Source organism: Geotrypetes seraphini, chromosome 3, assembly GCF_902459505.1.
Source record: "Geotrypetes seraphini chromosome 3, aGeoSer1.1, whole genome shotgun sequence".
In the NCBI taxonomy this organism is placed as follows: domain Eukaryota; kingdom Metazoa; phylum Chordata; class Amphibia; order Gymnophiona; family Dermophiidae; genus Geotrypetes; species Geotrypetes seraphini.
In genome coordinates, this window is record NC_047086.1 from 384,538,077 (window position 1) to 384,565,802 (window position 27,726).

Here is a 27,726-nt window from a genome sequence, read left to right on the forward strand (position 1 = left end):
CTCAAGCCATTTTCTTACGGTACTCACCCCCCACTCCCCAACAGAGCACACACTTATTTAATCACAAAATACCTGACATCATCCAAGGAGTGCTTCTTTGTCTGCCAGTGTAACACCAATAGAGTGGTCTCTTTTGAGGTGTGGATGACTGACAGATATTTCATCATCCTTGATTTTATCATCCTAAAGTTCTCACCAGTGTAGATCTTATTACACGGGCAGATACACCACAGTTTGAGGAGAGGAAGAGGAGAGGATATCTTTGTTAAAAAGGAACTTATAGGGGTTGGTCTCTGCAAAGAGCCAGGCCGAACCTGTTGAGAAGCTGTCTACCAGGCATGTCTAAAGAAGGGAAGCAGTGGCTTGGGTTGGTTGGACCCACTCTGCTGACAGGGATTTACTTTTAGGAAACCTTAAGTACCACCTGGGTATGAGCAGGGTGCATCCTATGGTAAAGTGGAGGGATGACAGATGTTGAAACCAGAGGAAAGAGCTGAGTTACTGTCTTGAAATATTTTACTGAGTAGAGATCGCCCTTGACATGTGGTGGGCTAGTAGACAGCATAAATGAGAGAAAACTTGTACAGTTCAATTGCTGAGCCGCTCTATGTGCAGCCCCCGGCCTCCTATAGCACCCTGTGGCTGGTTATATGCAAGGGAGGCAGGCCAGACCAAAGCACCTTAATTCATATTAGCCAGAGGTAACTGTTAAGAGCTCCCTTACTAACTAAACAAGTGGCAAATTGGTCTGGAACAAAAATTATATAAGATATTTGCCTGTTATTTCATATCCAGTATATCAAATAGAGCTTAAACTTGAATCTTTAAAAATATGCCCACTAAGCACAATATCTGGTCTATTGACAAAGACAAATGCAGATAAGTTGGAAGAACATGTAGGTCCATAACTTACTGCTCACTCCCAAGGCTACACAGTGTTTTCTCCAAGTTTACCTTACTAGTAATTGATCATGTACTTTTCCTTTAGGAATTTGTCCAAACTTCTTTTAATACACAAATTAAAAACACCTTAAAAGCAAATCTGTGCTGTTTAACTTATTTATAAATGGTCTGGCGGTAAGAGTGAGGAGATGAAATTTTCAGATGACCGAAAATTATTCAAAGCCCTTAAAACAGCAGAAGATTAATAGAAAGATCTTATGAGACTAGGAGATTGGACATCTAAATGGCAGAAAAATTCTAATGTAGACAAATGCAAAGTGATGCACATAAGAAAAAATAATCCTTACTACAGATACAAAATGCTGCGTTCTGAGTTAGGGGTCAAGAAAAAGATCTTTGAGGTACTGTGGACAATACATTGAAATTTTCAGCCGCCAAAAATGGGATTTTAATTTTAGAAATTACTGTATTTGGAAAGAAATAGGATTCAACCATATCTTGAGTGCTATGTGCAGTTCTGATCACTCTAATAGGGAACAATTATTTAACCATTCAAACAACAGAAAAACAAGAGGACACTCTTAAGAAACAAATGGCCAGCAAATTGAAAACAAATTATAGAACATTTTTTTCATCAGGACATATTTAAGCTGTGGAATCTGTTTCCAGAGAATGTTCCTTTGGCAACTAACATAGGACCCCTTTTACAAAGCACCATATATAGCTAATCTGTATGGTGTCCAATTTTGAACAAATCTTTTTAGAACAAAACCCTTTTTCTACAGAGGTTCACTTATATAAAAGGTACATTGACGACATATTCATTTTCTGGAAGGGCAGTAAAGAGCATCTAGACTTATTTTTGGCAAGGCTAAACTCGTATGATAGTAACTTAAAATTTAAGATTACATATGATGAGGAATACATTTCTTTTCTGGACATTCTTATTAAAGAAAAGGCAATATGGTTTTATAACAACCTTATACAGAAAACCAACAGATAAAAACAGCTATCTACATTACACTAGTTTTAATCCTACATGCCTCAAAAACAATCTCCCTTATAGTCAATTTTTGAGATTGAAAGACTTTGTTCAAAATCTGAAGATTTTGAAAGAATGTTGGATCAATTAACGCATAGATTCGTACGAAGGGGTTATCCTTTCAAATGTATCAAGGAAGGATATGTTAAAACTATGCTCCGCCAATGCGAAGATCTTCTCATTACTGTCCATCAAGAAAAATTGCTTCCACAAATTGTGTTCGCTCTTAGATGTTCTCATCTTTCATGTGATATCAGCCATATTATAAGAAAACATTGGCATATTCTTGAACTACAACAATGTTTTTGGGGTAAGAAACCTGTCATTGCTTATAAACATAATGAAAATTTATGCAATAAATTTGTCCCCTCAGCTCTTCCAGTAATATCAAATCGTAATGTAAATGTGTCTGGGCATCCCCCATGTAGGTCATGTTCAGTTGGAGAAAATCTTAGAGAAAAAGTGTATAACAATATTATTAATCAGGAATAACCCAGGTGATAACGTTTTTTTTCACCCTTACTTCCCTGTGCACAAGAAAGAGCTTATTCAACAAGTTTATTTGCCCTCAGAGATGCCACCAGAAGATCAACATATCATATCTACTGGCTTTATGCACCTAATCGTCATAGGGTCAAAACATTTAGTGTGTGTCTTTTTGTTTATTTTTAGTTTTTAATTGTTTTAACCTTAAAACCATAAATATTTTAAAGAAATTTTTTGAGTATTAGAATACTTAGCTGGCTGGTGGTAGATGACTAGTAAGGGATTAATGAGCCAACATGTTTCACCCTTCGGGGGGGTTTCCTCAGGGCTACTATCCCTTATTTCTGCCAATAGTTCACGACATGACCACCCAGTACTAGTTTTTTGGAACTACTGGGTGGTCATGTCGTGAACTATTGGCAGAAATAAGGGATAGTAGCCCTGAGGAAACCCCCCCGAAGGGTGAAACATGTTGGCTCATTAATCCCTTACTAGTCATCTACCACCAGCCAGCTAAGTATTCTAATACTCAAAAAATTTCTTTAAAATATTTATGGTTTTAAGGTTAAAACAATTAAAAACTAAAAATAAACAAAAAGACACACACTAAATGTTTTGACCCTATGACGATTAGGTGCATAAAGCCAGTAGATATGATATGTTGATCTTCTGGTGGCATCTCTGAGGGCAAATAAACTTGTTGAATAAGCTCTTTCTTGTGCACAGGGAAGTAAGGGTGAAAAAAAACGTTATCACCTGGGTTATTCCTGATTAATACTTGATCCTTGTGAAGAATTTTCATTGTATTATACACGGCCAGATAAAACAATTTAACAATATTATTAGCCAGTTAAGAAAGACATTGCTCGTTCCTTGTAATAAGCTATGAGAAATAGACCTACTTTTAGGGATCTGCCAGCGATTTAGACTGAGTATACTGTTGGAGATGGGCTGCTGGGCTCAATTGACTACAGTCTGACTCAGCATGGCTTTTCTTATGTTCTTAGACCCCGATGCCCAAAAGCTTTCCGTGGCAGTAAGAATCAGAAGCAGCCTTACCAGCATGGAAAGATCCCTCCTGATGCATGAAAGGGTACGCCGTTGCTTCTAATGATCCTTGTAGCAGCTACCCAGAATCCTGTGCTAATGCATTACAAGGAGCTTATTAGTTTTCTAATGAGCTTTCCTTGTGATTCAGTAACACCAAATAATCAGTGTCAAAATTTTGAGGCAGCTCTGGAGTTGCCAGTAGCTTTTGTGCATGTGTTGTATGAGTGAATAGCACACACACAGCAGTTGCTCCCATTTTTAATGGGCGCAGCTGTTGTGCGTATGTTATGCACTCACACAACACATGTATAATTACCGTGCCCATTAAAAAAATGCCATGGCTCACCTCTATCAGCAGATCGTGACAGGGAATCCCCGATCAGTTGGGAGAGGCCTAAACACCATATAAGGTTATATAGTATTTAGGCTTCTCTCAGTGTATCCCAAGATGCACCAGGCAGGACCACCATTTTGAAGAGGCATACCTTGAAGCAAGAGGGAGTGGGCATCCTTCCTGCCGATCTTTCAACCAATGTTATGGGGGGTGTTGGGCTCGGGGGGAATTGGTGGGAGGGAAGAAGGAATCGGGGAATCTCCCTGTTGGCTCAGCTGATCGGGGATTCCTCTGCTGTGATCAGATGAGCCAACAGGGGGTAGTGGGGCAGAATGAAGTTTTGCCATGGGGATGGGTAGGCTGTGCCTCTCTTCTGAGCAGGCGCCAGGCACAGTTCCTCCCCCTTTTATTCAGGCTACTCCACACAAATAGCATAGATATAATTTGAATGTTATTTGTGTTGAGCTTCTTCCTTTCCTGGAAAATTGCTCCCACCATGGTGTCAGAGCTTTGTGCATTCTGTCCTTAAAGCCTTTGCTGTTTCTTTGCGATTTATCAACTCTGTTGTTTGGTTAGTGATAGGTAGACTTTGAACTCAGAAAGAATTCTGGCCTCACATGTCTCAAACACATCTGTAAGAATGCTTATAAACCTATTGTAGAGAGAAATTAAATTAATAAAAACGAATAAATATTTGTGTGTGATGGTGAGGAAATATGAGTTATCTTCAATCTTTTTTTCTGGGGTAAAAAGGATAAAGATTTGGACCATTACTTGGTACATTCAAAGTGTATATGTGTAGCTGTATCAAAGAGGATGTAGTTATATGTTGGTGAACTTGTAAATTGTTTATTAGAGAATATATTTTTGTTTTAGTTTTATTAATAGATGCTACAAACATGTTTTTTTTAATTTGTAAAATTTTAAAAAAGCTTTAATGGAAAACGAGTTTGCCTTCCCTCTTTTCAGCAAAATCACAACGCACCACTAAGTGGTGCTAGTACGTCGTTTAAACTGTCTCCACTCCACCTAAGACTCAGTAAAATCATTGAAAAAAGGAAATGTTACCATAATGTCTGATTTTTTTTTTTCTTTTTTCTTGGCAACTGTTTATTTAGTTGTTAGGCTAGTTATAACCTTGTGTATGACGGCATGGGAGGTTCTATTGATTTTGTTTTCATTCTATTCAAAATACATACTGTATATAGTAATTTTAAAAAGTTGTCAAAGTATTTTTGTATGTTACATGGGATTACTCTTTTAAGAATGATAAAGAAAACAATTTGCTAAAGAGAAACTACTTATAAATCTTTCTATTTTAAAACATGTCATCTTTTTATAGGAAATCAGCTTTTCTAAAATTGATCGCCTTATGTGTGTAAAGTTTATTTGATTTTTAATTTACAAATGCTTAATATATCACAAGGGTCTAAGAGACTTCAATGCAGTTTACAAAAGATCTATAAAAGGGAAGGAGGGGAAGAAGAAAAGGATTATTATGTTCTGGGAGCTTATATGATGAGTAAATAATAATGTAAGCAAGAGCAGGTGAGTTTTGATGGCAGTTTCAAGCCTGAGGTAGAATGATTTGAGACAGACCTGAGAGGGAGAGAATTCCAGAGCTTTAGACCTGCGTAACTGAGGACTGAGGCACAGGTGATATCAAAGAGGAGGAAGTGTAATCTGGCCAGAAGTGGGGTAAGTGTATATGGAGTGAGCAGGTGGTTGATAGGTAAACTTAGAACTGATGGGAGGCAACTTTTAAAAACTAACATGAGGAGCTTGAATTTAACCCAGACAGACATTGGCAGTCAGTGCTTTGCCTATGGGGAGGGGGGAGGATGACATGATCGAATGGTTTAGAGTTGTATAATAAATGCTTCTGGTTCAATGTGTCTAGGAGTACTGACTATAGGTAATATCCCCAAAATCACAAGTTGTGCTGAAGAAGGATGAAATTTACATTCTTCAACTCTGCCTCCTTCAGTTTTAACTTCTGCAAGCGAATTGAGAAGGTGGTGTTCTGATCTGCTGTGAACATTTTTTTTCGTATTTTGGGAGTTTTGTCCGAATCCAGAGGTTTTTTCGGTGCTTAAGAGATTCCCAGTGGCCCTGGGACAGCTCTGCCGGGAGAGGATGCAAACTCTGGAACGAAGTCTGCAGTTATCAGGGAAGCCCTTGGGGTACCAGTCTGGCCAATCTGCAGTTGTACTTGTGTAGCTCGGAGTCCGTTCCCCTGGTAGCTGGCTTGCAACCTGATTTATTAGGTGCTTTAGTGCAGGCTGTTTGGCCCCCGTGGCGATACGGTCAGGCTTTAGCGGGAGCCAGCTGTGTTTAACGCCCCACTTGTTGCGTGGATCTGTGGGGGTTGAGGTCTCTGGTCCAACCGGCAGTCTGAAAAGTGCTGCACATTGACTTGATTTGGCTGATTCAGGCAGTGTCTTCTCCACATTCCTGCTCCTTTGACAGCTGAAGCAGGCTAGCATCAGCACAGACAAGACTGTGAGTACAGGCTATTGTAGCCTATGGGAAAATCAGGGGGTTCTAAAATTGCATGTTTCAAGCATTTCTGGGACTGAATTTAGGGTTCCCCTACCTCCAAAAATCCCTTCCCAGAATGTTTTGACCTTGTTTTGGTTTTCCCGGGCCGTTTTTGGCACGACCATGTTGCTGGGAGACCATATTGGATTTCCAGGGGTTTGTTTAAAAACCTCCACCTGCCTCAAAACCCTTCAATTTAGCTAAAAATCACTTGGGATTGACCTCTCAGAGTGTGATGCCCCTGTATCATGCCAGATTTGCGCTACATGGTCAGCTGAGGAGCATCCATGTGCTGTGTGTTGCAGGGAACTTGAGGAAAGGGTGGGAGCCTTGGGCTTAGCCTCTTCTGGTACCTCTAGGGCTGGGGGATCGCAGATGTCCAGGAAAAAATCCCCTCCAGAGCCTCTGAATAGCGATTGGGCGAAGTGCAGAAGTATGGGTGACACGGAGTCCAAGAGGAGACCGTGGGAAGCTCTGAAGGAGTCCTCAGGGCCCTCTAGTCAAGACTTTACCCCTGATTTTGTAAGTTTAGTATCAACAGCCTATTTAAATTAACCAGGCTCCTGCGGTAGGAGCACCAGTGGCTACACAAGTGGGTTTACCCACTGCAAATGTGTATCCTCCAGAGGAAGTCCCCAGACAGGGTCCAGAAGTCCAGTCAGATAAAGACTGAGAGTCTGAATCTATGCCTCCCAGAGTGAATTTTCTCTTGTGGGAAATGCGGAAACCTGGGCAGACACTATGAGTTTAGAGGCAGTAATAGCACTGGACCAGGGGGAGGACCCGACTATACAGCCTTGTTGGAGCTTAATTCTGAGACATGGGAATCTGTTTCAACGTGGCAGAGGGTCATGTATTCCTTTCCAAGCCATGCAAATGGAAGTTGACAAAGCAAATTTCAGACTTTCTGAAGATGCCAGATTCTACGGCTTGGCACTGTCTCCACTTACTAGGATCCATGATAGCGTCCATAGAAGTAGTCACTTGTGCAAAAGTTTGAACGAAAGTATTTTATGGTGGTAGGTAGGGCATAAATTTGCTCACCTAGAAACTGAGACTTTTTCTTTTATTCAGATTGGCAAGCTTAGTGCTGTTTCTAGTGGAGTGTTTGTGGACAGAGGCAAAGTTCATATACATCCTTTTCAGGACTCTCTATTGTTCTGCTGATCCCCACAGAAGGATTTGCTCCAGAAGCCGCTATCCTGGATGGTGGAAGTACGGCGGAGCTTGCATTGGTGGTTCTGACTGGAGTCGTTGAAGAAAGGCATGCCACTGTGCATTTCATCTTGAGTGATTCTGACCGCAGATGCCAGCCTCTGACCAGGAAAGGGGGTGTGTGTGTGTGGCAATTGCCTTGGTTGCCCAGTTCAGGGCCGAAGGACACTGTCACAAAGGAAGTGGTCCATAAACCGACTGGAGCTGTGAGCCATCTGGATCACCCTGCTGGAAAAATTTCTAGAAGGCAAAGCGGTCAGGGTCTTTTCAGACAGCGCCAAAGTGGTGGCACCAGAAGTACTCAGCTTCGCCTAGAGGCCAAGTTGCTGTTCCATTGGGCAGAATCCTACCTGCAGGCACTCTCGGCGGTGCATGTAGCAAGTTGCAATGTGCTGCACAGTCATTTTGGACACACATCTGGAAGCCCCATGGTTCATTTGGACGGTGAATTGCTCCACGGTAGCATGCCGATTGGCCCGCACCAACCTGTACAACTAATGGTTTATCTTGCGTCACGGTTACCATGTCAGTTCATCGAAAAGGTTCCATTCGTCAACACACGGTACAGTGTTCCCCCCCAGTCATTCGTGGTTGGCGGTTCGCAGTCCCAGTCATTCACGGTATTTTCTGACCACGAACTGCCGACCAGGAAAGGACAGCTGGAGAGGCAGGCGAGAGCAGCCGGAGCGCTGGCGAGTGAAGAAAATCCCTCGGTGTATGCGCTTGCCTCTTCCTGCACTAAAGTCGGGCCTTACCAATCAGGAGCTGCTTTGACATGCAGCTCCTGATTGGTAAGGCCCAACTTTAGTGCAGGAAGAGGCGGTTGGAGCATACAATGAGTGATTTTCTTCACTCGCCGGTGCTCCGGCTGCTATCTCCTGCCTCTCCCGCTGCCCTCTTCAGTCTCCCCCATGAAAAACTGTATTTGCGATTTTTCCAAGATTCGCGGGGGTTCCTGGAAAAGAACCCCCATGAATATTGGGGGAGTACTGTACACTTTAACCACAGCAGCCAGTGAACAGTTCACAAACTCCACCTTTTCTGAAATGCTGCCACCCTGGTAGCTGATGATTATGCCTTTTTCAATGTCTGACAAATCACGCTTTTTTCCCCATAACAGTGATGGTTGCTATATTGGCAATTTGCTGACATCCCACCTTTATATACCCGCAAAGACTGCGCACAGCACGTACATTCGTTTATTGGCTGTGTGTCCCTGACATCAGAGTTAGGCAGTTCTTCAAAATCTCGTGTACTGGTAATCGATTGAGCTTTTGGTGAAAATCTCATGTGGGCTGCATACTAAGTTCAGGGGGATTGTATGTTGAACGTGTATTTATGCATGAAAGCGTATTATGAAAGTGTATTTATACATAAAGCTTATTTTACATAGTTCTCTAAATCTCTTATAACTGGCAGTTTTTATTTTGTAGTATTGCCAATGAAGCCGGAGCTTCTATCTATAGTGTAAGTCCAGAAGCTGTCAAGGAGATGCCAGATTTGGACCCGAATCTGAGAAGTGCAGGTATGAGTTTTGTTACAGCTCTCATTTTACTTAATCAGTGGGATAGATAGCAATAACTATGCAATTTTCCTGGAAATCTGCCTTTGGAGGGTAAAAATGGGTTTCCATGCAATAAGTGAGACATTCTAGACAAGTGGATTGTGTCCTAATGGCTGCATACCATATGCAGAAGGAATGTGCTCCAAATTTTTTTTGTGACCCTCCTCTTCACTGGAAGATCTAGCTCCACCTGCAGTTTTTCTCTTGTGCATGCGTGCTTGAAGGAGTGTTTCTGTTCTGCACTTCCCATTTTCTTATTTTATTCAATGTTTTCATTCTTTTTTCAGAGTTTTTTTTTTTTTTTTTGCTCAGAGCATTTCTTGAATTCTGCATGCGTAGAGAAGAAGCAGACTCCGGTCAGCAACTGACAGGCCTGTTAGCCAGCCTGCATTGGTTTATTTGGAGTTTGGGGCTGCCCCGCTTTTTTCTCACCCTCTGTTAAGCAGGGGTTCAAGCGCAGGCTGATAAGCATCCTTTTGGGGTTAAGTGGTGTCTTGCAGGGCACCGACTGTGCTTTGCCTCCACTTTTAAAACTGCAATTTTTGCCTCAAAGCTTGTTGGGATGGAGTCCTTTGGCTCTCCTCTTGTGAATTCTTGGCAGGATTGCATACATTTAATGCCTTGGGAGCATCCTTGCGTCATGTGCCGTGTGTCATGACCAGGAGATGCGGCATTGCAAAGCTTAACCTCTCTCCTGACTAAGCAAGTGTTAAAACACTTGGCTAACTCTTTGGTTTGGCTTTCTTTGTTTTTGGGGCTCGGCACGGCTGATAGTTCTGTGTGCCTAAAATTCAGTCTTCTTTTAAAGTTTTCCATTTGGTCTATTTTTCTTTGCAAGTGCATTTGATTAATTTTATTACTATATTTCTGAATTCCTGGAGAGTTTGAACATCAGAATATACTTGTTGGGTATGCTTGGTGCAGTGGTTGGAGCTACAGCCCCTGGGGTTGTGGGTTCAAATCCTGCACTGCTTCTTGTGACCCTGGGTAACTCACTTAATCCCCCAATGCCCCAGGTATATTAGATAGCATGTGAACCCCCCTGGGAAAAATGTTTGAGTACCTGAATAATTTGTAAACCGCATAGGATATGCAGAATATAAATAATTAATAATAATAAAAAAATAAATAATTAATAATAATAATAAAAAAGTAGAAGAATCCTGTCGAACTTATTCCAGTATTTTACTAAGAATATCAATTTTTGAAAGCAAGACAGATACCTCGGCTGAAGATTTAACTGCAGAGGTCAATTCAGTAATAACCTTCCAAACAGACTATAAAGTAACCACCGTGGGGAAGGATGAAACTCTTGTTCCTACTCCTTCACTACTCACCATCTCCTGGTGTTTTATAATCGGTATCTCGCTCCCACCTGGGACTACAGCCGATTGTTCTACAACTGATTGCTGTTCCTGCAACGAAACCCTTTTGGACACTGGACATGGCAGAGGAAAAGGCTCCGGGGAAAATAAGCTGACACTGATTCCCCCAAACCCAGCTGTTCCTTATAGCTGGTCAAACGCAGGGCCCATTCCCTCAGAGTTACCAACCGCTGCATTCCCAGTGGTATACCTCTCAATTTTCTGTTGCACCATTGAGTTTGTTCGGTCTGGTGAGGAAGGCCCTGAACTACTCCCTTTCTCTTTGTATGCGGCATAGCGAGGAAAACAGTGCAGCAAGAAACCATGGTGCTGAAAAAGGAGAGGCAAAACTCTCATCAGGTATGTGCTGCCATCTTGGCCACTCCCCCTCCCCTTTTCAGCTTTTTAGGACTGCTTTTGTACATTCTACTTGTCTAGAATGTCTCACCTATGCACTGGAAAAAGAGATTATGTCCTTACCTTGATAATATCTTTTCCAGTAGATAGGTGAGACATAGGGCGAACAGAATGCTAGGAATAATAAAGAAGGGGGATCACAAACAGATCAGAGAAGGTTATCATGCCGCTGTTCCGGGCCATGGTGCGCCCTCACCTGGAGTACTGCGTCTAGCACTGGTCGCCGGACATGAAGAAGGACACGGTACTACTCGAAAGAGTCCAGAGAAGAGCGACTAAGATGGTTAAGGGGTTGGAGGAGCTGCTGTACAGCGAAAGATTAGAGAAACTGGGCCTCTGAGGAGATTGAGAGGGGACATGATCAAAACATTCAAGGTACTGAAGGGGATAGACTTAGTAGATAAGGACAGGTTGTTCACCCTCTCCGAGGTAGGGAGAACGAGAGGGCACCTCTAAAGTTGAAAGGGGATAGATTCCGTACAAACGTAAGGAAGTTCTTCTTCACCCAGAGAGTGGTGGAAAACTGGAACGCTCTTCCGGAGGCTGTTATAGGGGAAAACACCCTCCAGGGATTCAAGACAAAGTTAGACAAGTTCCTGCTGAACAAGGACGTACGCTGATAGGGCTAGTGTCAGTTAGGGCGCTGGTCTTTGACCAGAGGGCCGCCGCGTGAGCGGACTGCTGGGCATGATGGACCACTGGTCTGACCCAGCAGCGGCAATTCTTATGTTCTTATATGATAAGTGCAAACTTTTATTATGCTTTAGTAAAAAAAAAAAAAAAAAGTCTTAGATTTTATATATAACGGTTAGAAGAGAACAGTAGACTGTGACTCTTAGACTCAATTTATGGTTGAGTCGCTAACAAAGGTAAAAGTAGCAAAGATTGCAGAACTTCATACACTTGTGGTCTATGACCATTGCAATCGTCTATCCCTTAAAAAGCATCAAAACTTATTTGAACTCTAGCTTTTGTAAACTCTAGCTTTTGTAAACTTATTTGAACTCTAGCTTTTGAACTCAAGAACTCTAGCTTTTGTAAACCTTTCAACTTATTATGCAGCCAGGGTTAAATATTTAATGTAAAATGTTATAAAGACCATCTCTTGCTAGAAAATTATTTGCCTGATATGGGTAATGCTAATGGCTCATATTTATATGTGCAAAGGACCCTGGTTCCTTTACAATGAACTGCCACAAACATCAGTACCTGCATCAGTTGTTTTTAATGGCATACAAACAATGCACATTTGTGTATATAGATGATTTGTTCAGGAAAACAAGCAGTCACTTTCAGACATTGAGTTCACATGGAAGGAAGTTCTAGAAATGGATAATTAAGCCCAAACCACATAGAAACAGTAATGAACATAATCTGGTTGCTCTTTCTGTTATGCTATGCTACATGATTCTTCTCTACTAGTCATTAAGCCCATTACATTAACGGGTGCTAGAATATATGTCTTTCTGTCCCTCTTCCTGCCCTGTGTCTTTCTTCCTTTCTTTCTGTCTCCCTCCCTCCTGCTGTCTGTCTGTCATTCTTTCTCTGCATTTCCCTGTGCAGCTGCAACAGCATTTCCCTCCCCCTCCAAGTCCCTGTGCAGCTGTAGCAACATTTTCCGCACTCCCCTTCCCTACTCTTACCACGATGTGGCCTGTTCCTTTGGGCCCCTCCCCCTTCCCTTCCCGCAGTCTAGCCTGCTCCAAGGGCCCCCCTTCCCTTAATGCATTCCCCGCAGGCAGGCCCAGCTTCTCTTTGCACGTTACCTTTTTTTCATTCTGTTGCCCTCCCTAGGGTGGCTGCCTGCCTGGTCCCATTGAGCGGCTCGCGGCTGGAGTCTTTTTTGTCGGCGTTTCCCTGCCCGCCCCGCGGTCTGGCCTGCTCCGGGCGAGTGTCGCGGCGGCTCCTCTCGATCCCCGCCAGCATCGGAAGCCTTCTCCGACACTGGTGCGGCTCATGAGAGGAGCCGACACCGCAATCTTGTGGAGAGCAGGGAGTCCAGCGCTGGCGGCCAGTCCTGCCGGCGAGTTTAGGTAGGTGCTGGGAAGCAGTAAGGCTGGGGACTCGTGCATGCGCACTCCTGTGGCCACGGACCTACATCTCACAGATCAGGGAAAATGGAACACGCAAGTAGGAGTGCGCATGCGCGGCTAGGGTTTTATTATATAAGATAATGATTTTATAGAGGTGGGACTGGACTGTACATTACCTTCAAGTTATTGTGGAATAATAACTGCCAGGATAAAGACAAGGGTCAACTTTGTCAACAAGTTGACAAGTGCGTGCTATTGAGCATCAATATTAGTACTACAGATGTCAGCATTGGCCTTGGCTTTCTCCATAGCCAAGTATGGAGATACAGATACAGACTAAAAGCAGTTACAATGAATTGTCATCCAACTGAACACCATCAGATAATATACCCTTGCTATACTCAATGTTGTTTAGACCATTCCATACCTTTCCATTTATCATGAAGCTGCAACTCCATGGGAAAGTCATCAAATTAAGGCTGGTGGTCCCCTACAACAAAAATGGATATGTTTGCAAGACTGAGCGAGGATGACGTTGGACCGGTGTGGATAGAAAGGGGAGGAAATGCCAGGCCAGGAAGCCCTCTGGACAAGCTTCTTAAGTAGAATGGGGGAGGCTGAGGTGGGAGAGAGGGAAAGGGGAAGAACTTATGATTCTGGAAACAGAAGGGAAAGAGAGAAAGATAGTGGCCAACGGTGCAAAGCAGGGATGGAAGGGAAGGAGGGGAGAGAGAGGCTGTTATAGGGGAAAACACCCTCCAGGGTTTCATGACAGTTAGACAAGTTCCTCCTAAACCAGAACGTACACAGGTAGGGCTGTACTCAGTTAGGGCATTGGTCTTTGACCTAAGGGCCGCCACGGGAACAGACTGCTGATAACGATGGACCACTGGTCTGACACAGCAGTGGCAATTCTTATGTTCTTATGTAGATATGATAGACTGTGAGAGGAGAGAGATAGCAGACCATGGGAAGGGGGAGAGAAGAAGGGAAGATATGTGGGAAGAAGAGATATGCGGTAAGGAGAAGAGAGTGATACCAGATCAGGGGAAGGGGGGAATGGAAGAGAGAGATGTCAGATCACAAGAAGGGGGAAGAAAGGAGGAGAGAGATAGATGCCAGACCACAGTAGGGGGAAGGAGGGAAAAGAACGAAGGGATAGAGATGCCATACTGTGGGAAGGAGAGAAAAAAATATGCCAGACCATAGGAAGGGGGAAAATGGAGATGTCAGAATACAGGAGGGGGAGGAGATGGTGCACAGGAATGGGAGGAGTGGGAAAGGGAAAAGAGATGGAAAAAATGCTGTTTAGAATTGATGGGAATAAGGGAAAAGGAGGGAGAAGATAGTGCACATGTATGCAGAGGAGGGGAAGACATGGAAAAAGAGATTGGGAAGGAAGCAGAAAACGGAAGAAAGTTGAATGTTAAAGTTTAATGCCAAAAATGGATGTAGGGCAGAAAGTGAAAGAGAAAAAAAATCAGCAAATGGATAAGAAGGTCTTGTAAACAGAGTTAAGAGCACAGACAAAAGATAGTGCAGCCAGAGATTGGGAAAAGATGATTAAAAAATAAAATCACCGGACAACAAAGGTAGGAAAATTATGTCATTTTCAATTCAGTGATTAAAATGTGTTAGTTTTGAAAATTTACATCTGCTGTGCTGTCTATATTTTGCACTGTTCAGGAAGAAATTATTTTGTTTCTATTTCTCTGGTCTTATACTTCATGCAATAGATGTGGTGTATTTAGATTTTAGCAAAGCCTTTGACAGTGTTTCACACAGATGTCTAATAAATAAACTGAGTGCCCTTGGATTGGGCCCCAAAGTGACAGACTGAGTTAGGAACTGGTTGAGTGGAAGATGACAGAGGGTAGTAGTCAATGAAGATCACTCTGAGGAACATGAGAATATAAGAAGAACCATACTGGGTCAGACCAATGGTCCATCTAACCCAGAATCCTTCTACTAAGACTAAGTATCTTATTTAAAAAATTTGACTCACAACTTAGCCTGTGTTTTAGATTTTGGCCCATTATGTGATTGAGTTTTGACACCCTTGATCTAAGGAAATACTTTTTTACAGAATGAGTGTTAGATGCATGGAAAAATCTCCTGGAAGAAGTGGTGGAGACAGAGACTGTGTCTGAATTCAAGAAGTCGTGAGATAGGCACATGGGACCTCTTAAAGAGAGGAAGAGATAATGGTTATTGCGGATGGGCAGACTAGATGGGCCATTTGGCCTTTATCTGCCATCATATTTCTATGTTTCTAGTGTGCATGCACAAATTTGGGCAAACAAGTCCGGGGGAACTTTATGTACAAATGAAAAACGCAAGACTTCAGTGTGCAACTTTTGGCCACCCAGAAGAGACTCAATGCATGTACTAAAATTTTGAAGGCAGCAAAGTAAAACAAATTTAAAAAAATGACCTTTTTTCAGCAGCTTGAGGGCTAATGCTGATCTTTTAAGGAAAAAAACAATTGGCTGAAGTTGACACCAAAGCATGATAACCAACACATAGAAAAATTAAATGGCTTTACTTTCCTTAAGGTGGAGTCATAAGAAATTAGATTGTATACAGTCTTTGCAAGGTGCTTCATGACAAAATGACAGCACTGAATGTACATTTTTATCCATAACACAACCCAAGGGAAGAAATCCTGCAGCATGACAGATCCAAAGTTCTAACAGCCCCAAAAGCCTAAGAGGCATTCACATGTATAGGAAAGTGCAGGTGGTTTCCTGAACCTTGATTGTAAAATAATTCATTGTATTCTGACCTTTTGGAGAGAAGACAAATAAATTGAACTTGACATTAAGACAAATCATGTTTTATGACCTTTTTTGCTCTCTCTGACTTACCCTCACAAAGCATACCCTTCTAATAACCGACTTGTCTGCAAGTTTTTATTTTCAAACATTTATACTCTTATGTAACTTTTGATGTAATCTTAGAAAAGGTCTGTAGCTGCAAGTTCAGTGGAAAATTGGACAACCATAGAATTACTGAAACATTGAAACAGAGTAGTAGTATATGAGGATTAAATGAAAAATAATGCCTCTACCTCCATAACTTTTGTTTAAATTTAAAATATTGTATTGAATAAAAAACAAAAATATTGCTTAAACTTGTTCTTTTATTAACATGTATTTTTCTCTATCATTGCCACCATTCACCATACATACCTCTGCTAATGATGGCCAAGTTTTGAAAGCTGTCACAAAAGAACTACACAGCTTATCTCTTTAATTGGTCCTTTCCACTTCTTCATTTGATTCAGTTTTAGAAAAAGATGGAAATCTCTTGGCACTAAGAACATAGGAATTGCCATGCTGGGACAGACCGAAGGTCCATCAAGCCCAGCATCCTGTTTCCAACAGTGGTCAACCCAGGTCTCAAGTACCTAGCTAGATCCCAAATAGTAAAACATATTTTATGCTGCTTATCCTAGGAATAAGCAGTGGATTTTCCCCAAGCCATCTCAATAATGGCCTATTGACTTCTATTTTAGGAAATTATCCAAGCCCCGCTAAGCTGATTTCACCACATTCTCTGGCAACAAATTCCAGAATTTGTTTTAAATCTACTACTTAGTAGCTTCATGCCCCTTAGTCCTAGTATTTTTGGAAAGAGTGAAAAAGCGATTCACATCTACCCTTTCTACTCCACTCAGTATTTTATAGACCTCTATCATATCACCCTTCTCTGTACTTTTTCTAGTCCTGCTATATCTCTTTTGAGATACGGCTACCAGAACTGCACACAGTATTCAAGTTGCAGCCATACCAGTAGAGCGATACAAGGTCATTATAACATTTTCATCTTTGTTTTCCATTCCTGATAATTCCTAACATTCTATTTGTTTTCTTAGCCGCTGTCGCCGCACATTGAATTGAGGCTTTCAACGTATCCCCAACAATAACACCTAGATCCTTTTTCTGGGCAGTGAACTTAGAACCCAGCATTATGTAGCTATAGTTCGGGTTCCTCTTTCCAAAATTGCTCACATTAAACATCAACTGCCATTTTGATGCCCAGACTCCCAGTCTCACAAGGTCCTCTTGCAATTTTTCACAGTACTTTTACAATTTAACAACTTTGAACATATGAATAGCCTTACTGGGTCAGACCAATGGTCCATCAAGCCCAGTAGCCCATTGTCACGGTGGCCAATCCAGGTCCCTAGTGCCTGGCCAAAACCCAAAGAGTAGCAACATTCCATGCTACCGATCCAGAGCAAGCAGAGGCTTCCCCCTTGTCTTAATAACAGACTATGGACTTTTCCTCCAGGAATTTGTCCAAACTGTTCTTAAAACCAGCTACATTATCAACTTTTACCACAACCTCTGGCAACACGTTCGAGACCTTAACTATTCTCTGAGTGAAAAAATATTTCCTCCTATTAGTTTTTAAAGTATTTCCTTGCAGTTTCATCGAGTGTTTCCTAGTGAACAACGTTGTGTTGTCAACAAATTTAATTATCTCACTAGTTATTCCCATCTCCAGATTATTGCTAAATATGTTAATAAGTAGCGGTTCCAGCACAGACCCCTAGGGAACCCCACCATTTACCTTTTCCATTGAGAATAATGACCATTTAAACCTACTCTCTGTTTTCTGTCTTTCATCCATTTCTTAATCCATAATAAGATATTACCTCCTATCCCATGACTCTAATGTCCTCAAAAGTCTTTCATGAGGTAATTTGTGAAATGCCTTTTAAAAATCCAAATACACAATATCATCTGACTCACCTTTATCCATATGTTCATTCACCCCTTTAAAGAAATGCAGTAGATTGGTTATAGGTTAAAGTAGTTTATAAACTACTAGCATTAATGCACCTAGCTGCATGTCTGGTGTGAGCATGTATACCAGCCATTGAGCTAGCATAAGTGCTTGTGCTTAAAACTACCTCAACGATACACCTTTTTTTTCCCTTTTCATTTCACCAGAACAAATGTCCAACTACTTCCTCAGGTGGTGATATAATAATATTATAAATAAGATCTATCCCACCGAGAGCACACAGACCCGATACTACCAAGAGTGTTAACTATTCCCCCCCTGCAATCCGCTAAGAAGATCGACTGTCGGCTCCGGGCGGCTTTCCCGCAGAGGAGAGAATCCTGCATTCACCGTGGGCCTCATCTGGGGCAGCCTCCTTGGAGCGGCTGGGGCACGGGCAGTGTGTCTGGGAGGGAATGCATGGATGGGAGAACATCTCAGGGGAGGAGACATAGGCATCCTGGGACTGTCGGCCAAGTCTCTTCCCTGAAGAAGCCCTTTCTGGAAACGTCAATCGCTCCTCCTAAACTTACTTGCTCCACTTCATCACTTCATCATGCTTCTATTCCTTTCTCCCCTCTCTTCTACCTTCCAAAGTATTTAGATCAATGCTGTCTTGTTAAAATGTTTATTTTATTTTTATTTTTCCTCTAACTCTACTTTTCACTTCTCTATTATCCTCCAGGTACTTTAGTTAGATTGTGAGCCTTCGGGACAGTAAGGGAATTTTTCAAGTACCTTTCTTATTTCTAATCTTAATGTATATTTTCTGTAAACCGCTTAGAACCTAACGGATGTAGCGGTATATAAGAAATAAATTACATTACATTACATATATGCATCAATGCACAGGCATCTTAGGGATTTTCAGACATCCACCTAAGTAACATAACTCATGGTGGTAGAGATCCTCATTACTCTCAGCCTAGCATTTAAAGCGTTTTGACAATTTTTTTCTATTTTTCTTTTATCTTTTTTATACTCTATTTTCAATAAATACTTTTTTCAATAAATAAATATTTTTCAGTAAATATGCTTTCAATGTACTTCATATGAAATTGATTTATGTAGTTAATATCCCCTTGCCGACGCGTTTCACATTTACTTCATCAAGGACTTTGCCATCACACGTTAAAAGATTTAAAATGGAGAGTTATGGATATGACCGTGGTTGGGTGGGAGGAAGGTAATATAGATAGGATTCTTAACATCAATGAATCTGGAATTAATGAGATTGGATTGGATGGCCCAGGTAGATTTTAACTGGACAAAAGGGGTGGGGGAGGTATTCCACCTCCTAGTTATTTCTGCCTGATCCTCTCAGTCATGCAAACCCCTGAGTCATGGTTGGAATTGGGTCCCGTTTGAGCATTTAGCCCTGTGTTTTAACTGGGCTCCCTATTGGTGTGGGAGGTAGCTGTGACCTGCCCTAATTTAGGGCTGACATCATTGGAGGTTTTTCTACTTGAACACCATGGCCATTTTAACACGCCAGCGGCAATGTGAATCAAGTAGCAAGTATGAACTAAGATATGAGCTTCTGAGAAGAAGCGTCTTCTCCTGTTGTTATGCTGTAATTTATGAATTGGTAATAGGAGGCAATGCTATATATTTATGTGTTGGTTTTTTTTGAAGATTCTCCCATCCTTGATGAAGTAAATGCAAAACGTGTTGGCAAGGGGATATTAACTACATATTAAAGCTAAGTTCTGCTTTACATAAATCAATTTCATATGAAGTACAGAAAGGCTTAGAGGAAATAGACAAGGTAGATATCTGGAATAGCCCACTTGTGATGATATTAATAGGTAATACTTTGAAAAATTTCAAGCATTCTTTTGAAAGATACAGAATGCATTGATGATGACAACAAAGGAGAAGCTGTAAGGTAAAGAAATAGGGTTCCTGGATTTTAGTTGAGATGAGAGATGCCCTGTGCAGCCTGTCTGTGTGGCTGTTTAAGTTTCCATATAGGGGTTCCAGAATATTCTCAGTCATTCTTTTAACTTGGAAATCAGGATGACATGGTCATAGTTTCCAGCTAGTGGTAAATAAGATACATCACAACCTTTTGCTTATGGTCAAAGCTGTATGATAAACAGCTTGCTGATCTTCTTAATAAAGGTGATGACTAGAAAATGAATACTATGAGCAGGTGCAGTTTGTCAGAATAAATGACCAAATGGTCCTTATCTGCTATCCTGTACTTTGTTACTGCGTAAAATTTTATCATACGCAACTAGGAACAAGGCCTGCTAAAGTGCATTTCTTTGATGGTTGATACTACTGAAGTTAATATGTAGCTTATTGATTTTTGTGCCAACAATATTTTATATTTATACAGTATTTACCAGTACCGTATTTTTTCGCATATAACGCGCGCGTTATACGTGGTTTTTACGTACCGCGTACACCCTTGCGCGTTATACGCGTGAGCGCGTTGTACAAAATTTTTTTTACATAGTTCCCCCCCACGTCTGATTCACACACCCCCCGCAGGACCGCTCGCACCCCCACCCCGAAGGACCGCTCGCACGCACCCGCACCCCCACCCCGAAGGACCGCTCGCACGCACTCCCACCCGCACCCAAACCCCCACCCTGAAGGACCGCTCGCACCCCCACAGCCTCCCGCCCCCCCCCCCATCATGTAGAAGCTCCTACCGGTGTCCTGCTGCTTCCTCTTGGCGGTCCCGACACGATCGGGGCAAGAGGGAGCTCAAGCCCTCTTGCCCCAGCCAACCGCGGCACCCCCGACACGATCGGGGCAAGAGGGAGCTCAAGCCCTCTTGCCCCCCTGACTCCCCGACACGATCGGGGCAAAAGGGAGCCCAAGCCCTCTTGCCCCGCCGGCTCCCCAACTCCCCGACAATATTGGGCCAGGAGGGAGCCCAAGTCCTCCTGGCCCTGGCGACCCCCCCCCCCGCTAGTTGTTCGGGCCAGGAGGGAGCCCAAACCCTCCTGGCCACGGTGACCCCCCTACCCCCACCCCGCACTACATTACGGGCAGGAGGGATCCCAGGCCCTCCTGCCCTCGACGCAAACCCCCCTCCCCCCAACGACCGCCCCCCCCAAGAACCTCCGACCGCCCCCCCAGCCGACCCGCGACCCCCCTGGCCGACCCCCATGACACCCCCACCCCCTTCCCCGTACCTTTGTATAGTTGGCCGGACAGACGGGAGCCAAACCCGCCTGTCCGGCAGGCAGCCAACGACGGAATGAGGGCGGATTGGCCCATCCGTCCCAAAGCTCCACCTACTGGTGGGGCCTAAGGCGCCTGGGCCAATCAGAATAGGCCCGGGAGCCTTAGGTCCCACCTGGGGGCAGGGCTTGACGCACATGGGCTCAACCCGACCATGTGCCCAAGGCCCCGCCCCCAGGAGGGACCTAAGGCTCCCGGGCCTATTCTGATTGGCCCAGGCGCCTTAGGCCCCACCAGTAGGCGGAGCTTTGGGACGGATGGGCCAATCCGGCCTCATTCCGTCGTTGGCTGCCTGCCGGACAGGCGGGTTTGGCTCCCGTCTGTCCGGCCAACTATACAAAGGTATGGGGAAGGGGGGGTGGGGGTCGGCCAGGGGGGTCGCGGGTCGGCTGGGGGGGCGGTCGGAGGTTCTTGGGGGGGGCGGTCGTTGGGGGGAGGGGGGTTTGCGTCGAGGGCAGGAGGGCCTGGGATCCCTCCTGCCCGTAATGTAGTGTGGGGTGGGGGTTGGGGGTCGCCGTGGCCAGGAGGGTTTGGGCTCCCTCCTGGCCCGAACAACTAGCGGGGGGGGGGGGGTTCGCAAGAGCCAGGAGGACTTGGGCTCCCTCCTGGCCCGATATTGTCGGGGAGTTGGGGAGTCGGCGGGGCAAGAGGGCTTGGGCTCCCTTTTGCCCCGATCGTGTCGGGGAGTCGGGGGGGCAAGAGGGCTTAAGCTCCCTCTTGCCCCGATCATGTCGGGGGTGCCGCAGTTGGCTGGGGCAAGAGGGCTTGAGCTCCCTCTTGCCCCGATCGTGTCAGGGGTGCCGCGGTTGGCTGGGGCAAGAGGACTTGAGCTCCCTCTTGCCCCGATCGTGTCGGGGAGTCGGGACCGCTAAGAGGAAGCAGCAGGACACCGGTAGGAACTTCTACACGATGGGGGGGGTCGGGAGGCTGTGGGGGTGCGAGCGGTCCTTCAGGGTGGGGGTGCGGGTGCGGGTGGGAGTGCGTGCGAGCGGTCCTTCGGGGTGGGGGTGCGGGTGCGTGCGAGCGGTCCTTCGGGGTGGGGGATGCGAGCGGTCCTGGGGGGGGTGAATCGGACGTCGGGGGGGGGCATCAGGCTTTCAGGGTGGGGACAGGACTTCAAGGTGGAGAGGAGAGTCGGGGTGGCCAGAGGAGAGTCGGGGCTGGTGAAAGGAGAGTCAGGCGGCGACGGGAGAGTCGGGCAGCATGCGCGGTATACGGGTGTGCGCGGTATATAAAAATTTCTGTACATAAATTTGTGTTTTTTGCGCGCTATACCCGTGTGCGCGTTTTACACGGGTGCGCGTTATCTATGTGAAAATACGGTACTTTAGATCCAGAACAAAAAAGTAAGTATAAAATGATAAATTTAACATATATTATAATGTATGTTTTTATTTTGAAGCTGGAGTCAGACAATACATTTTTACCAACTCTGGCTCCACCCTAAATTGCTTTTGACTTGAATTCCATAGTCTTGATTATAAATACTTTTTTTTTTCTAAACTCCTGTAGTGTATGGAAAACCACTGCTGATAGGAGAGGGCTCTGGGAGGTCTAGTTATACAGGAGTCTACATTTTTAGTCTCCATTTGGCTTGGGGAGCTTAGATTGCTTTTAATCCTAGGGGGAGAAAGAAAGAAGAGGTTAATGAGAAAGTGCATATACAATTAAATCATGTTCTTGACTTTATTTTTAAAAGCTGTTTACAACAAATGAAATTTATACTAGACATGTTTATAGATGTAATTGTACAAATTTATGGAACTAAAGGAAACATAAGACAACTTGCAAAATCTTGGTTTTGTATCAGAAGATTTTTTTGTGCATCAATGATTGAGTTCTTGACATAGAGAAAATGTTAGCACTAGTAATTATATAGTACTGCTTTTCACATAAAACTACAGTTGTTTTCAAATTCTGTTTTTCAGTTTCCATAGCAAGACGTGTACAGGATCCATTAGCTGAGCTTGTGAAAATTGAGCCCAAACACATTGGAGTTGGAATGTATCAGGTAAGGTAATGCAAATGATTTATTTATTATTTGTTTAAAAACACTTTTATCCTGCATATCCAAACAATCTATGCGGCAGCATGACAATTTCAGCTTGGCGGCTGACCAGCAACTTGAGGCAGAGAACCACTCCAGATCCATCTACACTTTAAAGGAGCTGAAGCAGGCTGCAGTACCATTCTCCCTGCACATGATTTGTAAGTACAGGCTGTGACAGCCTAGGGGGGAAATTGAAGACTGTGTTTTGATTGTCTCTACAGTTAGGTCTTTGGTCCCCCTCCTCTAAAATCCTATTTTTAAAAGTTTTTGGTCAGCCCTGAAGCATTTTTAAGCTCCGGCAGATACTCCATATACTTTGTCGTGGCAAAGAAAGGTTCAGAGGAGTGGAGGCCCATCCTGGATCTCATGTCAACATGGCCCTGAGAGTTCCTCGGTTTCAGATAGAGACCCGTTTGGTCTCTCATCACAGCACTAGAGCCTGGAGAATTTTTGACTGCACTAGATTTGACGGAAGCTTACCTTCACACCCCAATTTTCCCAGAACACAAAAAGTTCCTCAGATGCCATGTGTTGAAGAATAAACTATCAGTTCTCAGCGCTTCCCTTTTGACTGGCAACAATATCCCAAACTTTCACAAAGGTTATGGTGGTGGTGGTAGCGGCTATTCCATCTCCACAGAGTGAGTTAGCAAGTGTACCCATACTTAGATGATTGGCTCATTAGAGCACCGTCCCGAGCGGACAGAGAAAAGGGGGTAGCAGAAGTTGTGGAGATGCTACAGAGCCTGGGATGGATTTTGAACTTTCAAAACAGCCACCTGGTTCAGACACAGTCCCTGGAATATCTGGGGGTTTTATTCAGCACAGCAGAATGCAGAGTCTGTTTTCCAGAAACATGCAAACAAAAGCTTTGAGTCAGATTACAACCCCTGTTGGCCAAGCCAGAAGCTACTGCATGGCATTACCTTCAAGTCCTTGGGTTGATGGCAACCATGAAAGAGGTGGTGCCATAGGCAAAGGCACACATGTGCCCCTTCTAGGACATCTTGCTAATCACCTCAAAGAGGCTGTCCATGTTCTGCTATCCTGGATAGCAGCAGCCAAATGCAGCATGAGCTGGTGGCTCCGTCCACATTTTCTAGTGAAGGAGATCCCACTCTGAATCGATTCCTGGGTCATCCAAACAACAGATGCCAGCTTGTTCGGCTGGGGGGCTCATTGCAATGGTCACCCAGTTCAAGGCCAATAGACTCAATCGCAGGCTGGAGTTATGTACAGACTGTCTGGAATTAAACCATAAGAACATAAGAATAGCCTTACTGGATCAGACCAATGGTTCATGTAGCCCAGTCTCCTGTCTTCGCGGAGGCCAATCCAAGTCACAAGTACCTGGCAAAAACCCAATTAGCAACATTCTATGTTACCGTCCCATTTCTGTCTCAACAGCAGACTATGGAGTTTTCGCTGATCTTCAAGAAAGGTTCGAGGAGAGATCTGGGAAACCACAGACCGGTGAGTCTGACCTCGATACCGGGAAAGATGGTAGAGGTGCTGATAAAGGATCACATCATTGATCACCTTGACGGACACAGTCTGATGAGGACCAGCCAGCACGGCTTCAGCAAGGGGAGATCTTGCTTGACGAACTTGCTGCACTTCTTCGAGGGAGTAGACAGGCAGATAGACAAGGGCAAGCTGGTCGACATTGTATATCTGGATTTTCAGAAGACGTTCGACAAGGTCCCGCATGAACGACTACTTCAAAAAATTGTGAGCCATGGAATCGAGAGTGAAATACTCATGTGGATTAAAAACTGGTTGGTGGATAGGAAACAGAGAGTGGGGGTAAATGGACAATACTTGGACTGGAAAAGCGTCACGAGTGGAGTGCCGCAGGGTCCGGCACTTGGACCCGTGCACTTCAACATATTTATAAACAACCTGGAAATTGGTACGACAAGTGAGGTGATTAAATTTGCAGACGATACGAAGTTATTCAGAGTAGTGAAGATGAAGGAGGATTGCGAAGACCTGCAACGTGACATAAACACGCTTGAGAAATGAGCCGCAACATGGCAAATGAGGTTTAACATGGATAAGTGTAAGGTGATGCATGTCGGTAATAAAAATCTTATACATGAATACAGGATGTCCGGTGCAGTACTTGGAGATACGAACTGGTCGACAAGCCATTAAAGACGTCCGTGCAATGTGCGGCGGCGGCAAAAAAGAGCAAACAGAATGCTGGGAATGATTAAGAAGGGAATCACGAACAGATCAGAGAAGGTTATCATGCCGCTGTACCGGGCCATCGTACGCCCTCACCTGGAATACTGCGTTGAGCACTGGTCGCCGTACATGAAGAAGGACACAGTACTACTCGAAAGGGTCCAGAGAAGAGCGACTAAGATGGTTAAGGGGTTGGAGGAGCTGCCGTACAGCGAAAGATTAGAGAAACTGGGCCTCTTCTCCCTTGAAAAGAGGAGACTGAGAGGGAACATGATAGAAACATTCAAGATAATGAAGGGAATAGACTTATTAGAGAAAGACAGACTGTTCACCCTCTCCAAGGTAGGGAGAATGAGAGGGCACTCTCTAAAGTTGAAAGGGGATAGATTCCGTACAAACGTAAGGAAATTCTTCTTCAACCAGAGAGTGGTGGAAAACTGGAACGCTCTTCCAGAGGCTGTTATAGGGGAAAACACCCTCCAGGGATTCAAGAAAAAGTTAGATAAGTTCCTGCTGAACCAGAATGTACGTAGATAAAGCTAGTCTCAGTTAGGACACTGGTCTTTGACCAAAGGGCCGCTGTATGAGCGGACTGTTGGGCACGATGGACTACTTGTCTGACCCTGCAGCGGCAATTCTTATATTCCTCCTTGAACTTGTCCAAACCTTTTTTAAAACCAACTACATTAACTGCTCTTAACACATTCTCTGGCAATGCGTTCCAGAGCTTAACTATTCTCTGAGTGAAAAAAAATTTCCTCCTATTGGTTTTGAAAATATTACTCTGTAACTTCATCGACTGTCCCCTAGTCTTGTAAATCTTGATTCAGTAAAAAAATTGATCCACTTGTACCCGTACTACACCACTTATGGTTTTGTAGACTTTAGTCTTATCTCCCCTCAGCCATCTCTTTTCCAAGCTGAAGAGCCCTAACTTCTCTAGTTTTTCCTCATACGAGAGGAGTTCCATCCCCTTTATCATTTTGGTCACTCTTCTTTGAACTTTTTCTAGTTCTGCTATATCGTTTTTTTTTTTTTTTTAGATGAGGAGACCAGAACTGAATGCAGTACTCAAGGTGAGGTCGCACCATTGAGTGATACGGAGGCATTATATCATTCTTAGTCTTGTTAACCATCCCTTTTCTAATAATTCCTAGCATTCTGGTTTCCTTCTTGGCTGCCACCGCACATTGGGTGGAAAGCTTCAGCGTATTGTCTACGATGACACCCAGATCCTTTTCTTGAGCACTGTCCCCCAAGATGGTCCCTAGCATCCGATAACTATGATTTGAATTATTCTTCCCAATGTATATCACTTTGCATTTGTCCACATTAAATTTTATATGCCATTTGGATGCCCAATCTTTGAATTTCCATAGGTCTTCCTGCAGTTTTTCACAGTCTGCATGCGTTTTAACAACTTTGAACAGTTTAGTGTAATCTGCAAATTTAACCACCTCGCTCATAGTTCCAATATCTTTATCATTTATAAATAAGTTAAATAGCACCGGTCCCAGCATAGATCCCTGTGGAACACCACTATTTACCCTCCTCCTCTGAGAAATATGGCCATTCAACCTTACCCTCTGTTCTGTCCAATAACTAGTTCTTAATCCACAATTGAACATTGCCTCCTATTCCATGACTTTAATTTTCTCAGGAGCCTCTCATGAGGAACTTTGTCAAAACCCTTCTGGAAATATAGATATACTACATCAACTGGCTCACCTTTAACCACATGTTTATTTATACCTTCAAAGAAGTCAAGCAAATTGGTGAGGCAAGACCTTCCTCGGCTGAACCCATGCTGACTCTTTCTCATTAAATCATGTTTGTGTACATGTTCTACAATTTTATTTTTTATAATTATAACCACTATTTTGCCCAGCACCGAGGTCAGGCTTACTGGTCTATAATTTCCCGAATCTCCCCTGGAACCCTTTATTAAAATTGGTGTAACATTGGCCACCCTTCAATCTTCTGGTACTACAGACGATTTTAACGACCGGTTACAGATCACTAACAGCAGATCAGCAATTTCATGTTTTAGTTCTTTCAGTACCCTGGGATGTATACCATCTGGTCCAGGTGATTTATCACTCTTTAACTTGTCTATTTGGCTTAGTACATCTTCCAGGTTCACCGAGATTTCTTTTAATTCCTCCGCCTCATCACCCCTGAAAACCATTTCTGGTTCAGGAAGATTTCTTACATCTGCTTTCATAAAGACTGAAGCAAAGAATTAATTTAGTCTCTCCACTATGGCTTTATCTTCCCTGAGTGCACCTTTTACTCCTTGATCGTCCAAAGGTCCCACGGATTCCCTCATATGTTTTCTGCTTTTGATGTAGCTAAAAAAATTGTTACTATGAGTTTTTGCCTCTTTGGCAAATTGGTCTTCATAATTATTCTTATTTAGCTTTCTTTATCAGTGCTTTGCATATAACTTGGCAGTGCTTATGTTTCTTCTTATTGTCTTCATTGGAATCCTTTTTCCATTCTTTAAAGGATGTTTTCTTGGCTATATTAACCTCTTTCACTT

General features: G+C 43.6%; 1 protein-coding gene across 20 annotated transcripts in view; it reads left to right on the forward strand.

Moving 5' to 3' along the window:
• SRBD1 (S1 RNA binding domain 1) overlaps window positions 1-27,726 on the forward strand; it is a 307,187-nt gene that overhangs the window by 191,630 nt on the left and 87,831 nt on the right. For all 20 annotated transcript variants that reach the window (XM_033935755.1, XM_033935737.1, XM_033935739.1 and 17 more), the window contains 2 exons: window positions 9,005-9,096; window positions 22,873-22,955. In XM_033935755.1, the coding sequence (XP_033791646.1) occupies window positions 9,005-9,096; window positions 22,873-22,955 (175 nt within the window). The remainder of the gene's footprint in view (window positions 1-9,004; window positions 9,097-22,872; window positions 22,956-27,726) is intronic.